The sequence below is a fragment of the Leptonychotes weddellii genome, chromosome 11 (assembly GCF_054177405.1).
Source record: "Leptonychotes weddellii isolate Sample4059 chromosome 11, ASM5417740v2, whole genome shotgun sequence".
Classification (NCBI taxonomy): Eukaryota; Metazoa; Chordata; class Mammalia; order Carnivora; family Phocidae; genus Leptonychotes; species Leptonychotes weddellii.
The window spans coordinates 43,520,971-43,533,595 of NC_138379.1; the positions used below are offsets into that span (position 1 = coordinate 43,520,971).

The 12,625-nt window shown below is 46.7% G+C and overlaps 1 protein-coding gene across 8 annotated transcripts in view; it reads right to left on the bottom strand.

The window, feature by feature from the left end:
- Positions 1-12,625, bottom strand: part of PPFIBP2 (PPFIB scaffold protein 2) — a 145,114-nt gene that overhangs the window by 5,988 nt on the left and 126,501 nt on the right. For 4 of the 8 annotated variants that reach the window (XM_081798652.1, XM_081798656.1, XM_081798655.1 and 1 more), the window contains 9 exons: positions 11,479-11,617; positions 10,314-10,346; positions 9,762-9,903; positions 9,002-9,130; positions 2,490-2,640; positions 2,092-2,203; positions 1,766-1,854; positions 1,334-1,456; positions 34-159 (listed from right to left, as the gene is read on the bottom strand). In XM_081798652.1, coding sequence (XP_081654778.1) covers positions 34-159; positions 1,334-1,456; positions 1,766-1,854; positions 2,092-2,203; positions 2,490-2,640; positions 9,002-9,130; positions 9,762-9,903; positions 10,314-10,346; positions 11,479-11,617 — 1,044 coding nt within the window. The remainder of the gene's footprint in view (positions 1-33; positions 160-1,333; positions 1,457-1,765; positions 1,855-2,091; positions 2,204-2,489; positions 2,641-9,001; positions 9,131-9,761; positions 9,904-10,313; positions 10,347-11,478; positions 11,618-12,625) is intronic. The other 4 variants (XM_081798653.1, XM_081798657.1, XM_081798654.1 and 1 more) reach the window with 2 other exon arrangements.

The window sequence follows — 12,625 nt, forward strand, 5'->3', positions numbered from 1 at the left end:
GAAGCAGGTGGGCTAGTCTAAAGAGCCACTCACGATGAGGCCTCCGTGGACACCACTCCCACGAAGGTTGGGTGCGTACTCCGCCAGGTCCACAGATCGCAGCCACTCCATCACCCTGTGGTTGGACCACTGCACAACTTCTGAAGGAGAAAGGTTACTCTGTGACAGGGAGAAGGAGAGAGTGAGAAAGCTGGGTCTAACAAGTCCTACCTGTGGTCCCCTATGGAGCCAGCCCCTGGGAGTAAGCCTGCCCCAGATGCCCGACCAGAAGACAGCCCTCATGCCCACAGAGCTAGGTAGCCAGCCCACCTGCCTAAGAGCCTTCCCGGTTTCTAAGAGATAGAGCTCTCACAGAATCTTGCAAGACATTCCACACTGAAATATCTGATTCCAGAACCCTGTGACTCCCTAATCCTCTGGCTGGGACTAGTAAATGAAGGCACAGAGTCATTCATTCGGTGATTCAACAGAACTTGAAAGAGGACTATCATTTAAGAGTCAAGTGTTTTATAGACGAAGATCTCCTGGGTGTGGCCAAATGTTTCAGGGGAACACATATTAAGACACTTAGACATAAGTGGCATCTCAGTCTTCAAAATGCTCAGCGCTCTGACACACAGAAGGCATTCAAAACTTATTTGCTGAATAGGGAGAACACGAGATGGAAGGTGGAGGTAGGAGTTTTTAATCCCTCAGGAAGAGGAGTTAATCTTACAGCACAGTTAGACTTAGCTCGTAGGAATATAGGAGACGGGGTGTGACTGACAAGCCTTTAGCTTCGGGGCCCAACAAGAGCTCTGTGCCATGTAGAACATGACCAGGCACCTCTCCAGGACGTGGGCTGCTGTGTTTACCTACACTATTTCTTCTCTAGCAAAACCTGCTCACCATCCCCTGTGCACCTGGGACTAAAGGTCAGCTAATTTTGTAGCTACAAGTAGGGAGATCTGAAATGTCTGGTTCCAGATGGGCTCTTCTCTCCTCTGTCTACTCTGACCCCATCTTGCCATTTTGCTTTCCCCTCCTTCTCCTTTGCACCACTTGCTCATCATCTTTGATCATTGTGATGGCTTTGAGAGACTTGTTGTTACTGCCTCTGGCCCTGAACATGGGTCTCCCCAAGAGCGGTGGGAGCTTAGAAGTCTAGTGTCTGTGGTGGGGCACAAAATGCAGGCAACAGGGGGTGTTTGGAGCACCATGAAGCACTAGCAAAGGAAAGAATCCCAAGCACCCTGGTTCAGAAGGCAGCCGTGTTGCGCTGAGGTCACTCTTTGTTTTCACACACCTAACCTTGCACACAGGGCCGCCAGGAAAGGTACCATCCTGCCCTCACCTCATCAGCTGGCCGCCGGTGTAGGCAGTGGGGGTTGAAGTTGTTGACATGCAGCACATGAATGGCACATTTGATACTGAGATGATGTAGTTGGCTGGTAACTTTTAAGAAGAGGAGATCATTCTGGAAGAGAAGAGTTTTGGTTGATAAACCAGAGTTTCCAAGGTGACTAAGACCCTTAAGATTCCTTCCCAGACCACACACAGACAAGTCTACCACATCTTAGAAGGTGCACATGGACACACCAGCAGCTTCTCTTAGCACAATGGTTCCTACTCTGCCACCTCGGACCTCTTGTGTGACCAACACTACTATTTAAAGACCTTAAGAAAAGAGGGGGGAGGTGGAAGCAAGTTTACCATAAGCGCCACGGGGATACCTGCACTGAGTGCTTGCAGGGACAACCAAAACACTGAAAGGGAAAATCCTCACCACAGTTAGGTACTGTAGCATTCGCCCATCGACTCTGGACTCATGAAACTGGTCTTTGTATTGTGGTAAGCCAATATCATCAAGCCAACCTACAGAAACCAGAAGAAACAGGTGTGCTCAGGCTCTTAAGAATGGGAGACTGTGAATGCAGATAAATAAAAAGCAACAAATGATCATCTTGCGGGCCCAGCTGGATTCCCCATAAGGAACTCCCTCATCTGCCTTTTCCAAGGAGAGCACAGTCTTTGAGGCACGCATTCCTAGGCAAAGTGCTAAGTTACCCTTAGCAGCAGCCAGAGACACGCATCTATGCTCCCCGTCCTTACGTGTCACCCAGATGTGGTCCAGCAGGGCAGACTTCTCCTCCTGCTTGGTGTTGATGGCTTTCACAGCTAAAATCAGCTTCTTCCTGTGCAGAGGCTGCTTAATTCCCAACTCCTGAAATTGAAAGATGAAGACAGATGTGAACTTCCAGCCAGCAGCTTGACCATTGGAGGGTGCCACATCTGGGTGGAGACAGTCCATCTTGGGGGGGGGGGGTGGTGTGTGTGGCCGAGGACCCTTGCACAGTGCCCTGGGATTGACCTGCAGTGACAGAGGACATCTGTGTGTTTGTGTGTGTTGTGTGTGTAAGCACAAGGGAAGGAGGAGTGGGGGCCACACCTCACCAGACATTGGTTTGAGGAGAAAGGGGAACCTCCTTCCCAGGGGGCTCAGCCCTTACCTTTTCCATGTCCTGAGGGGTAGCTGACAGTAAAGTGTGGCCAGAAGTCACCCACTGCCGGGCAAAGATCACGTACTGGCCCAGACCGAAGTCCTCCAGCCACGCACACACGCGCTCGGTGCTCCACTGGGCAAAGGGAGCACTGGCGTCACTGGGGAGCAGGAAAACAGCAGGGCCCTGTTAGTGGAGAGCCTGAGGCTGCATGTGAGCACAACGGAGCCTCAGAGAAAAGGGAACCGTGTTTTAAACCATCCAATCATAGGATCTCGCTGCACGAAATTCCACTAACAACACTCCCTTGTAGTGCACTCGAGAGTTTCCTGTGATAACACCTGGTGTGAATTTCGAATCTGCAGCGACTATGAGCACGGGCCAGTCACGGGTTCTCAGGAGGCCATGTTCATGTGCCGTTGGTCCACTTATGAGGCACACGTGCCACGAGCCCAGAATCGTGCCCCATTACGAGGATAATCATGTTATCAGCAAGATTTTTATGGATCAACACTGTCTTTAGGGAAATGCTTAGAAAACTAGGAAAAGGGGGTCAGTTCTCTAACATTAAAAAAGAAAACCTTCTAGGGGCGCCTGGGTGACTCAGGTCATGATCCTGGAGTCCCGGGATCGAGTCCTGCATCAGGCTCCCTGCTCAGCAGGGAGTCTGCTTCTCCCTCTGACCCTCCCCCTCTCTCATGCTCTCTCTCATTCTCAAATAAATAACATCTTTAAAAAAAAAAAAAAGAAAACCTTCTAAATAGCTAATGCTTTATTAATGAAACACTAAGGACATTCACATTAAAGTCAATAGAAAGAGTATTTTTAATCAGGACTAATAACATGGGTCTGAGAGTGAAGCCAGTATAAGAAGAGAAAAAAAGAAGGCTAGAAGGTAAAAGTAAAAGACTGCCTCTCTTCTCAGATGATGCACCTCCCCACCTGGAGAACCCAAGAGAACCCAGTAAGGTCACTAGCTACAAAACACACGTCATATTTATACGACTTACAAAATCAATAGCACACATACTAACAGTTTTGTTAATTTAAAAATCCCATTCATAGCAACCAAAATTATACAATATCTAGGAGTTGCTTCACAAGCAATGCCTCAGGCTCATGTACGTGTGTGGGGGGACGGGAGGCAGTGACGATAACACTCAACTGAGCAACATCAAGTCATGAATAAATCAAGACCTAGATCATGTTCCTGGACAGGATGATGGGTATTACAAAGCCATCAGTTCTTAAAGACATCAATTTTTCATGGAAGTGTGAATATAATGGCACACTTGAAACCTCCATGGAGTCTGGGGTGGGGGAGGTTGGCAAAGCAACTTTATTTCATTTGAGGGAAAACCAACCAGGATTTACGGAACGTAGAAAACTAGATAGTCTGTAAGGTTCCTTCCAGGAAAGCACCCCTAACCCCATGCTGGTTAAAAAATTGTTTTGGAATGCCTGGTTGAGTTGTTCTTAAGATGAAGGAGTTAAAAGACCAGAATGACAAGAAAGCATGACCTCTACCTCTGAAACCAGTAATACATTATATGTTAATTAATTGCATTTAAATTTAAAAATAAATGTGACTAGGATGTAAAAAATAAAATAAGTATTTTTTAAAAAAGTAAAGAAAAAGCATGATTCTAGGTGTCCTGGGGTAAGTGCTGGCCACGTGGAATAATAAGCCATGAGTAGGTATAGATCCAGGTTTTGTGAGACCTAGAACTTGTAAAATTTACATGGACCTCCTTCAGAAAAGTACAAAATTTGAACAGGGAATTAGGAACAAATATTTAGAATAATAAATCACGGAGGATTACAAATTTAATCAAACTGAAAAAAATCATGGAATCTAGAAATATTTTTATAAATTCCTACTACAAGTTTGTTATCTTTGCCGATGTATTAGATCATGTTAAATCAAGAAATTTTCAGCTTTTTCCAGTGTGTTCATATGATTCACTTTATATGAACAATAATCTAGGAACCTATTCACTATTTTTGTTTGGAATTTATCTTTTGCTTTTAATGAATTACTGCTTTTGGTATGATCTGGAATTGTTTTGTTTCTTCTCTTTTTTTTGAGTTACTAGTTTTTTTTAAATCAATTAACATGTAGTGTATTATTAGTTTCAGAGGCAGAGTTTAGTGATTCATCAGTTGCATATAATACTCACTACTCATTGCATCAAGTGCCCTCCTTAACACCCATGACCCAGTTATCCCCATCCCCCTACCCACCTCATCTCCAGCAACTCTGTTTGTTCCCTATAGTTAGGAGTCTCTTATGATTTGTCTGTTTTTTTTCTTTTTTAAGATTTTTAATTTATTTATTTGAGATAGAGAAATAGAGAGAGTACAAGGGGGGGTGCAGAACGAGAGGGAAAAGCAGACTCCCCAGGGAGCAGGGAGCCTGATGCGGGAGCTCCATCCCAGGACTCCAGGATTATGACCTGAGCTGAAGGCAGACACTTAACTGACTGCGCTACCCAGGCACCCGGTTTGTCTATTCTTAATGCCAGAATACTTTCACTTTCAAATGTTCATTTTATCATTTTTATTTCACATTCTATTAGCTTTTTGATTTCACTCCTTTGCTTATTTCTGGAAATTGGTAAAAATATATATGCAATGAATCAGCGGGGTACTTCAGTTCTGAAGGAAAAATGTGTTTTTGAAATCATAGTTTGAAAACCTCGGTCTTGTATACCTTTTCAACAGTTCTACAGCTCTGGTGCTCATCTTCGACAGAATTCCCATGTCCTTCTTAGTAAATGGTCTCCACCCTCCTACACCTGCATTGTTCCCACAGTGGCAGACCCTGCTTCTCCACCTCCTTCCCCCGCTAGGTTCTTTCAGTTCTGGGGTCTCCCAGGGCTATAGTTGAACATGCAATCAAGTAATTTAGAGAGGACAGAGAAGGTACCTTCCAGGCGCAGCCAAACCACTTGCTTTACTGACATGTTCCAAAACATCTTTCCAAACTGTGGTTAAAATGACGTAAGAGATTATCAGATAGGCCATCCCCATGAAAGAGGGAGAGCATATGGTGCACTTATAATTGTATACACTTCATCAGTAAGTGCATTTCTGACTAGAGAGAATTTCTGTTTTGACTAAGCATCCAAGAGAACCAAATCCCTTGCCTGGGATTTCGCAGATCTAATGACTGGAAAAAGTCTTCACAGAATAGCTGCTGGTTTTATACATCTGAAATGTTTCTTTTCCACTACCCCATACTTCTGATACTGAGTGCCAAAGGACACGTTCACACTGGGACACGATCGCCAACTTGCGTCTTTGTATCAGAGTGCTGGGCAGATGGGCACATTGGGAGGTAGCAGGAATCCCGGGAGCCATTTTTACACAGGACAGCTCGTCAACTAAACACGAAGTGACTGCACACCCCAACAAATCCAAACTAAATGGATGCCCAAAACTCAACTTTCCCTTGGCCAGATCCCCCAAATGCCCATGCTGCTCCAACATCATCTGACAGAAGGCAGTATACAGACGGGGGGAAGGTTGGAGTAAGGAGTCAGTAGTCAAAAACTGGTTGGGTTAAAATACCTTACTTAGCAAGTTTTGAAAAACACATGGCTTTATCAGCACATTGATGGGACTCTCTCGAGATCCTAGAAGACACCCGGGTGCAAGCAAAGGACCTTGAAGCTTAGACTTTTTCACATTCAGAATAAACCTGATGCCATGAATATGGGAGAAAGGCAATAAAAGAGTCTGATTGAAGACCCTCAGGAGGCCAACTCAGAAATCATCCCTGCACAGAGATGAGATCCAGCCATGTCATCGAGTCTGCCTGACTTTAACATTATACACTACTGCTATTTCTTGGAAAAATAAAAATACCTCTCACCACATACCAAAATAAATCCCCAAATAGATGATTCAGACACAGTTTTTTAAAAAAATCATTGAAAAAATTTAACATGAACAAAACCACAAAGGAAAAGTTCATGAACCTCATTATACGTAAACATAAACATTCCATATGTCAAAGTGTCACAGAATAAAGTAAAACTCTGCAACAAGCCTAAAACATAATTTATCACAATTATTAGACATAGCTTCATGTCTTAATATATAGAGAGCAGATAGAAGTCTGTAAGACAGATAATAACAAAAATGGGCAAAAAATGCAGACAATTCACAAAAAGTAAAATGACAAACATCTGCAAACTAAATTAACAATAAAATGTAATTTTTTTGTGGGGTGATAGGCACTCTGGGCCACAGTGCCAACTGGAACGTAAATCAGTAAAACTTTATAGGAGAGAAAAAAAACAATAAAATTCGTTCTTCTATAATCTCAGAGAGGAGTCCTAGGAAATGTCATTATCAAATAGGATTATTTTAAAAAGAAGTATTTCATTAGAAAAAAAAAAAAAACAGACTGGGGCTGGAGACTTTCTGTAACCAAGTACTTTTTCTACAGGGATATTGGTGATGAGACTTTTTTAAGGCTATACCTAAACAACTATAAATACCAGAGGACATTCGTTTATATCAAATTTCCGCTGATGAGTAATAAAGGCCTTTCTTTTCTACCACCGGACACAGGGCCTTACCACAAGTGTTGTTAGCATAAAAGCAGCAATCTCCTCAGGATGTCCTTCTTTCCCTTCCTCATCCTTGTTATGGTTAACAAAGCACAAAGACATTCACACAAAGCAGCCTTGTGGCTGGAAATGCCGTTTTTCCTTCAGCAGAGAAAGTTCCTGATTTTGGTTACCCCATCCCAAAATGGCTGGCCAAAGGTATGGGGGCCTCTTAACCATGTGGTCCTGCACTAAGGAAAAATGCCCAAGGGTCTTAGAGAAAGTTCTTATAGCCCTGCCAGTGAATCAACGCTAAAAAAATCGCCAGAATTGGAGCTGAGGTTAATCATGCAAGCTTACTGTAGATTATTTTCATCTCTGAAAAATCAGAAATGTTTAAGTCTAAATTTAAAAAATTGCTAGCAAATTAGAACACTCTTGTGGAATATATAAGCTTTCTTTGGCTCACTTTTTAATGGCTCTGAATGGGTCTCTGCCTTCTCTTGCCTCCAAAAGCTACCATTTACTGACCATTTACTTTTGTAACACTGATGCCTTGATCCCGAGAGCAGGTAGAGAAGTCTACACACCCTCACATCTCTCTGCATGGCACCTGGAGAATACCTCTGGGGACGCCCATCAAAGCACAAGTGGATCTGGAAAGGCCCCGCGTCTCGCACCCGAGCCAACTTGGAAAGCCTAGAACCCGGGGGTGGCTGGGTGGAGAAAGGGAGTGTGCATCCGTGGGCTCCCTTTCTCGGGGAGGAGGGTAGGCCTGCCAAAAATAGGATGCTTTAGGGAAACGTGCTTCTCTCGTCATTGGGATCTAGACTGTACTGTTTCTGAGGACTGATACGTGAGTTGTGCACATCTTACTCACCACCTGCACTGGTAGATGGCAATCTCAGAGGGATTAAATATAAGAGAATTAAACTTTACTTTTCACTGTCCCGTTAGATTTAAAATGTCACAATCCAATCCTGACGAAGGCCCCCAGAAGCCTGATCTTGGCTGAGTAACTCAGACTCCAGGAGATAGTTATTGAAGATGTACTTTGTGGAAATTGTCTGATGGGAAGAGAGGATCAGAGGATATGGAAAGGGATTTTCCTAAAACACAGGAGTACCGTTTCACCTGGGCAGGCCTGAGGGAGGCACGCTTTCTCAGAATAGGGTGGCCTAAGGAAAGGGGGCAGAGCTACTAACTGGAGAGTGTCTACCAGGGCAGACAGGGCAGGCCAGGAAAAGTTTAGCTTCTTTCCATGCTTTTTCATTCAGGCGTGATGGGAGACTCCTGCAGAAGTTCCCCTTGTGGTTCCCCTGGCACACACCCTCTGCCACCCCCTTTAGCTAACACCCTTCAGTGAAGTTTGGCGCCTTGTCTTAGGAGGCATAATGGCAATGTGGCCTGCTCAGGTGGCAGGGGACAATGCCCTTTCTCACTTTTACTGGAGGAGGTCGACCCGTGAGTGGCAGAGTGCTGATGCTTGGGTTAGACGGGTAGTAGCGATGTAGTCCTCATAAGAACTTTAATAAAATACTTCTTTTGATTCCTCACTTCATAAATGAGGAAACTGAGGCACAGAGAGGTGACAGAACTTGGTTTAAGGCTCGCCGCTAGGAAGTGGTTGAGTGGACATTCCAACTCAGGTCTATGATTCCAGAATCTGTTGCAGACTGGTTCCAGAATGGTTGCACCAGAGCTTCTCAATCCAGCATGTCGAGGCACTGCTGAGAATGAATCACACATGTGCAGAGCTGCTGAGGTCCCGGGTAGGCCCGAGGGCCCACCACCCACAGTGGCTTGTAGGGAGCCTCTTGCCTTTACCTCAGTGTGCCTGTAAAGCATGAGCAACATCTGCTGGTGCCAAGTGGGAAAGGGGGAGAAGCTCTGCTTCCATCTCGGGAGCATCCCTGGCCAAGATCTCTCAGTTCTCTGTCAATAGACTAGAGGGACCCTTACCATTTCTGACCCTTGGGGTCTCTGGTCCTGGAGAGCCTCGGCCCTGCAGTTGCCCGGAGCCCACCTCGTCGAAATTCTGCCATCCCTGGGGCATCGGTGTTAAAGTTCCCGGACTGAGTTCTTCGGATCCTGTGTGGAGAGGAGTCCATGGAGACTGTCAGGGGGCAGCTGGGAGCACGTAGGCAGGGCACCACCCCCTACGCAGGGCCACACCAGCTGGACGCCGGGCTCTCCATGGCACTGCTGCCCAGGGTCTCCCAAAGGTCAAGGATCATGGCCTGTGACAACGCCCCAGACCCAAGCCTCAATTCTCATTCTGCCTCTTGGATTTAGGGCATGCCCTGTGGGGGTCCAAGTGAGGAGTGATGTGGGGTAGGATGCCCGTTTCTGCTGCATTTCACAGACTGGATCAGTGGGGCCAGCAAGTCTTTCTTCAGACACAGACTGACCCCTGGGAAGGAAGAAGTTGGTCTCAGCCATGTGTCTCTTCCAAAGTACATGTGGTGTAAGCTGCAGAGAATATGCTCAGGGTTTGTGGGAAGGAGTGATGTCTGGAATGAAGGGCAGGTAGGCAACTGCTACATTTAATGTTCTCCTCCTCTGGGCCCTCAAAGAGAACTCAAATTCTTCCCTCTAACGGCCATTCTGTTTCTAGTGCTGTTCCAACATCTAATTAAACAGGGGGCTACGTGGTTCTTTGCCCGTTCAAGAAGAATACTGATTCTAAGCAATGTAATTACGATCACCACCACCAACTTACTTTCCCCAGAACTTCCTGATGCCTTTGGGGCTCCGTTTACCATCTGGCGTCAGGGGAGACTGGGGGCTTGAGTCAGTGCCCGATGACGTGGATGAGAGGTCATTGGCCACGACAGTGTCATCCCAACCACTTTCTGTGTCTCCTGAGATGGAAAGAATGGAATGGTGTGTGAAGGTCAGAAGGAACATGACCTTCAAAACCTCGTCCCCAGGCCAGGGCTATCCTTCAGTGGGGGTGGGGAAGAGTATGCTCTGCCTACAGAGCAGAAAGTTACACCTCTACCAGCAGGGGGCTCAGGCACACTCCAGACTCTCTCTGAGGACTGGACAGGTTAAGGTTCCAAATCAGGGTGAGCTAATGTCTTCAAGTGCTATAGGTTCAGGGGTCCAAGTACTGGCGGGTAACTCCAACAAGGAGCTTCCTCCTTCCCCCAAGGGAGATGCAGGGATGCAGGCAGGAGGGGGACATGGCTGAATGTTCCGGAAGGGGAGGGTGTCAGGGAAGGGACACAAGGGCATCTCACTCTCCACCTCACCTGAAAGGGTACAGTACCTAATATGGGGGCACTGACACTCCGGCCACGATCTCCAGCCAATCAAGAAGCAGAGAAGCCACATGAAGAAGCAAGAGAGGCCAAAGTCCAGCCCAACAGAGTTACAGGGAAGCAAAGAAATAAACAAAAGAGTCATCGAGCAAGAGAGAAAAACTCAAACAGAAAGAAAAATAATCCCATGAGGAAAGGGGGCGGGGGAATGGTGACTGAACTTGGCCCACAGGGTCAGTGCGGTAAGAGGAGGCCTCACGTGAGGGGACCAAATACTCCCGGGGCCTCTTCCTGGCAGGCTGGGGCATCCATACACACGTAGGGAGAGGGAGGGAGAGCAGCAGGGGCTGATATACCGGGCCACATGGGGCTCCTGTGTGGGTGCCAGGGCTCCCTTAGATCAGACGAGAATGGTCTGAAGCTGTTGCAAGTCCAGAGTCTCAGTGTTACTAGGACAGACTCATTCAAGAGCTTATCTGGAGTTCTGCAGCCAGAGGCAGAACTGGCCAAGGGCAGAAGCCAAACCACGGGCTGGCTCATCGAACTACCAGGGATGAGGAGGAGGGTAGGGAGAGCTCTGCAGGGATCAGAATGTTCCCTCCTAAGCTCCACAGATCTGTTGTTGTTGTTGAGGAAAGATGGCCTACTCTGCATGAAAAGCAGCAAAGACCCCCCCCAGTTCCAGGCCCTAAGCACCAAAAGGGTACCTGTGAATGGACATCCTTGCCCACTGGCCACTCCAGTTCCCTAAGGAAACACTCTTCCTTGGGAGAGCGCATAATATCATCCTATTGGTAATAGGGAGGCTGCTAGAGGAAGGCAGAGCCAGGAGAGAGATCAGGATGACAGAGGAGGAGGGAGGGAGGGACGGGAAGGATGTAGTCAGGGGTCTAAGAAGGAAGGAACAGAGGAATGATGGGAAAGACATGAAGGGCCAAGGTAGGAGGACTGGAAGAGGGCAAATGGGGGGTGGAGGAGTGACTGCAAAAAGAAAGTGCTGGCTCACAGCCTGGGTTTCTGGCGCTCTACAGGGCTTACCAAAGGAAACAATGAACCCAGACAGGGAGCCATGGTCTCTGCCAGTGAGGCCACCCAGAGGGATGACTTGTCCTGTCCACCCACCCCCACCATCCTCCAACTGTGGGCCGCCAGCCCCAGGGCCTGGACACTCACTCAGCCTCGGCAGGCTGCTCCCTGTGGGCTCCGGTTGGGGGGCAGTGGGAGTCGACTTGGCAGCCGCTCCATTGGGTGTAGCTCCTGAAGGTTTCCCAGGGAATGTGGGGTATTTGTGATCCACCAGGAAAGGGCTGTCCTATTAGAAGGGGAGAGAGAGAGACCTGTTGAATCAACTCATCGGCCTCAGACTCAAACCCACTTAGGAAACCTTTGGATGCAGGGACAACTCAGCTTTCCAAGAGCCATTTGTCACTCAGGCCAACTCAGAGACCTTGCAAAGATCATTTAGCCCAGGAAAAGGGACCAGAGGTCTGGGAAACTTGCCCAAGGGCCACACAAGGAGACAGGGACAGAGTCAGGCCCAAATCCAGGGCTGACTGCAACTGACCCTAAACAGGAAGTGGTAGTGTCTGGCAAAGGGGGCTTTGCCATTTGGCCAGATGCTCGGACGCGTGATGAATTAACAGGCATGAATGACCCTTTGAGAGCTTTGAATTAACAAACCCGAATTCTAGTAAAGGGCATACCTATTGCTTTATTATATGTATTTACGATATCATATATGTTATATTTATATATTATGGTAACAGTTATTTTGAAAAACACCAGGTTAAGACAAAGCGAGAAGGGACGCACACATTCGGAAGATGATGAGAGAAAACAGGCCGGGGGCAACACGCCAACCATTCCCTTGGGAGCTGAGGATCATAGTCTGCACGAGGTTCAGCCCCAGTACAACAGGCCTGTGCACACACCCTAGCCACAGAAAGGGTACCCAAAAAACAAGATAATGTAAAGGGAAAAGAACTGCACTTAGTTGGTCAGGATGGACATAATGCAGCCAGAGAAAAACAAATACCATAGGATTTCACTCACATGTGGAATTTAAGAAATAAAACAAATGAACAAAGTGAAAAAGATACAAAACAAAAAAAAGACTCTTCACTACAGAGAACAAATGGATGGTCACCAGATGGGAGGTGGGGGGGGGGGCATGAGTGAAACAGGTGAAGAGGATTAAGAGTACAGTTATCATGATGAGCACTGAGTAAGGTATAGAATTCCTGAATCACTATGCTGTACACCTGAAACTAATATAACACTGTATGTTAACTATACCAGAATTTTTAAGAAAAAGGATATA